Raw genomic sequence first — 1,194 nt, 5'->3', positions numbered from 1 at the left:
CACCTGTGTCCTTGATAAATTAAAAAATATCTTGCTTCTCTCATATTATCTTCAGATCGGAGGCATTAAAGTGAAAAGCATGAAATGCAATAAAATTAATTAAAATGTATTTATTCTTTCTGTATTCTAGTTTGAAGAAAAGTTTCTGAAAACTCGGGATGATCTGGAAAGGTTAAGAAATGGTAAGAACAAAGATCTGAATGTCCCCGAGAGGGTTTCTGGTGGAAGCTTTAATCACTAGATATTACCTATCTAAGTGTAGAAAATTAGCAGATAATAATTGATGAAAAGGTGGCAAATTGTATGTCATGGATCTCTGTGAGCTTTTGTATCTGGAGGCTTTTCTGTGTCTCACCAAGTCCTGCTGCTGCTTTTAAAATAATGATCCTGAGACTTAATATTAATTACAAACTGTTTGACCTATTAGCTCAGGCTTACTATAACTAGCTCTTATAACTAAATCGACCCTCTTCTATTAATATGTATATTGCCATGAGGCCTGTGGCTGGCAATATTGTTTTTTGGGTGGCTATATGGCGACTCTCTTGATCCCACCTTCTTTCTCCCTGTATTCAGTTTGGCTTTCCTGCCTAGCTATATTCTACCCTGACATAGGCCAAAGCAGTTTTCTTCATCAACCAATAAAAACAACACATATTCACAGCATACAGAAGGCCATCCCACATCACAGATGTGGTAAATATCTCAGTTAAAAGGGCTGAAATTCTCTCTGTGTTTGCTGAAACCATCCCCGAAGCCGTATGAACGACCTGTCTCTGTTTTCCCATGCTTGTTGCAGTTAGCTTGGGTTCCCAAACAGCCTTCCATCCACAATAAATTCACTAGATGCCAGAAGCAAATATGTCAGCCACTTATCCTGAGTTCTAATGGGTTTTACACACTAATTCCCTAGCAATACTGCATTATAGGGTTAACAGAAAGGTTATGCTGATCATGTGAAATACTATGAGGGAGGAGGAGAGAGATCAGGAGGAAGATCAACACAGATATGTGAGGGTTTCAGGTCTACCCAGCACATACTGACCCTTGGTGTCAGTGAAAACACACAGGAAACCTACACAGAAGCAGCTTTATGACCTTTTCTTGATGTCATGAACAGTCAGAGACTCTGAGGCCATATTATTATTTTCGGGGTACCAGCTAATGATACAGTTATACCTCCTTCAACTTCAT

General features: G+C 39.0%; 1 protein-coding gene across 1 annotated transcript in view; it reads left to right on the top strand.

Moving 5' to 3' along the window:
* Window positions 1-1,194, top strand: part of LOC101981391 (glutathione S-transferase alpha-3-like) — a 19,551-nt gene that overhangs the window by 11,528 nt on the left and 6,829 nt on the right. The window contains exon 3 of the mRNA XM_026785601.1: window positions 131-221. Within this exon, the coding sequence (XP_026641402.1) occupies window positions 131-221 (91 nt within the window). The remainder of the gene's footprint in view (window positions 1-130; window positions 222-1,194) is intronic.

The sequence above is a fragment of the Microtus ochrogaster genome, linkage group LG2 (assembly GCF_000317375.1).
Source record: "Microtus ochrogaster isolate Prairie Vole_2 linkage group LG2, MicOch1.0, whole genome shotgun sequence".
NCBI classification, from domain to species: domain Eukaryota; kingdom Metazoa; phylum Chordata; class Mammalia; order Rodentia; family Cricetidae; genus Microtus; species Microtus ochrogaster.
Note: the sequence above shows the minus strand (reverse complement) of the source record. Positions and strands in the feature narration are given on the sequence as shown.